Source organism: Empidonax traillii, unplaced genomic scaffold (assembly GCF_003031625.1).
Source record: "Empidonax traillii isolate 1590-97213 ecotype Southwest subspecies unplaced genomic scaffold, ASM303162v1 scaffold5787:size9779, whole genome shotgun sequence".
NCBI classification, from domain to species: Eukaryota; Metazoa; Chordata; class Aves; order Passeriformes; family Tyrannidae; genus Empidonax; species Empidonax traillii.
Genome location: NW_020960980.1, coordinates 1 through 1,551, shown reverse-complemented (window position 1 = coordinate 1,551; position 1,551 = coordinate 1). Strand labels below are relative to the sequence as shown.

The 1,551-nt window shown below is 55.5% G+C and overlaps 1 protein-coding gene across 1 annotated transcript; it reads right to left on the bottom strand.

Moving 5' to 3' along the window:
- Positions 1–250: 250 nt before the first annotated feature.
- LOC114073244 (butyrophilin subfamily 1 member A1-like) lies at positions 251–1,519 on the bottom strand (the record flags this gene model as incomplete). Its single annotated transcript, XM_027911033.1, has 2 exons — positions 1,060–1,519; positions 251–532 (listed from the first exon to the last, which is right to left on the bottom strand). Coding segments are annotated over exons 1-2 (742 nt in total), but the record flags the coding sequence as incomplete, so codon positions are not given.
- Positions 1,520–1,551: the final 32 nt, after the last annotated feature.

The window sequence follows — 1,551 nt, the reverse complement described above, 5'->3', positions numbered from 1 at the left end:
TTTCAGCCAGGTGTCTGTATAAACTCTGTCACAATGAGGGTTGTACCTTTCCCCCTAACCGACACCTGCAGACAGAACCGGTGGGTTTTGGCAGCTCTCCTGCACCGAGGCTGCCGAAAGCCGTGGCTGTTGGCACAGGTGGGATGAAACGGCCTTGACACACTGAGCACGTGTCCTGACAGAGGCCCTGGTGGTGCCGTGCCCAGCACAGCTCTGGGGACACATCAGCAGGGCCCCATCCTCGACTCACCTGACACATAAAGGGCTGATTCCTGCTCTAGTCTGTGCGGGATGTGCTGCACCGAGCAGGACAGTTCCTGGTTCACACCTCTGGTGAGGATGATGCTGCTCTCAGCTGCAAAGAGCCCATTCTTGTCCTGGGCAGTGTTTTCTGAGAGGGACGGGAGATGCTGCCCGTGGGGATCGTGCCACAGCACCTGGGGCTGTGGGTACCAGCCGGCTGAGCGACAGGCCACGCGGATCCCCCCGTGCTCGTAGCGCTCCAGCGCGATGAGCAGGGCAGAGCCTCTGACTGTGGGAAAAGAGAGAGACCCCAGATGACCCTGCGGGGTCCTGGATGTCAGGGGGATAACCTGGTTGGGCTGTTTCTCTCCCTGATGTGGATAAACTGACAGACAAACCCCAGATGTTTTTTCAGACAGATGTCACCTGGAGTCAGGACATTTCTTGCAGTCTCTTTCATGTAACTGAGAGATTTGCCCTGGAGGCCACTACTGCAGCAAATAATCCACTGGTCCGGATATTAAAATGTAAAAGCACTTCGATATTCTTCCCTTATTACCCAATGCCAGATTTTTTCATATACCTGCTTTTCTGAAGGAAACAATATGAAAAAAATTCTGAAGGAGGAAGTATTTCATGTGCTCCTTATGACAATTTTACCTCTCTGAGACATTCTTGATATTTTACACCAAGGGACTTCATAAAACCCTATTTCCAAAGCAACCCCCTGAAACTGTTTCTGGGCACAAGGACAGGGAACAAGAGCACTGGCCAGGAGCAAGTAAATCAGAGGTACCAGGGACACAAACTACAGACCTGTCACCTTGAGCTCCACCTCAACATCGTCGTAATCTGAGCCACGGCGAACAAAGCAGGTGTAATTCCCTGTGTCAGATGGTTGGACACGGAAAAGCTTCAAGTCTGCGCTGCCCTTGGCAAGGCCGTCCTTCCGCAGCTCAGTGCGCCCTTGGTACTGAAGCATCTGCTCCCCGTACTGGTCCTGGCCCTCCTTGTAGCGATGCACAAAGGGCGAGAACTGCTCCCGAAACCAGATCACCTCCGTGTCCAGTGCATCCTGCCCTGGGGAGAAGCCGCAGGGCAGCACCACATTCTTGCCCTTGGCCACGGTGATGGGGTTGGGGGGTCCAGTGACATGGAGTGGACCTGGGAGAGACCCCCGGAGGAGGAAGAGAGAAGTGTGAGTTTGCTGAGGCACCTGAGCTCGGGCACAGCAGCGGCTGCTCCGCGTGGTTCGGGTGCTGCCGGGCCGGGCCATGGCGCTGGCAGCGTCCCTGTGCCGGGGCACAC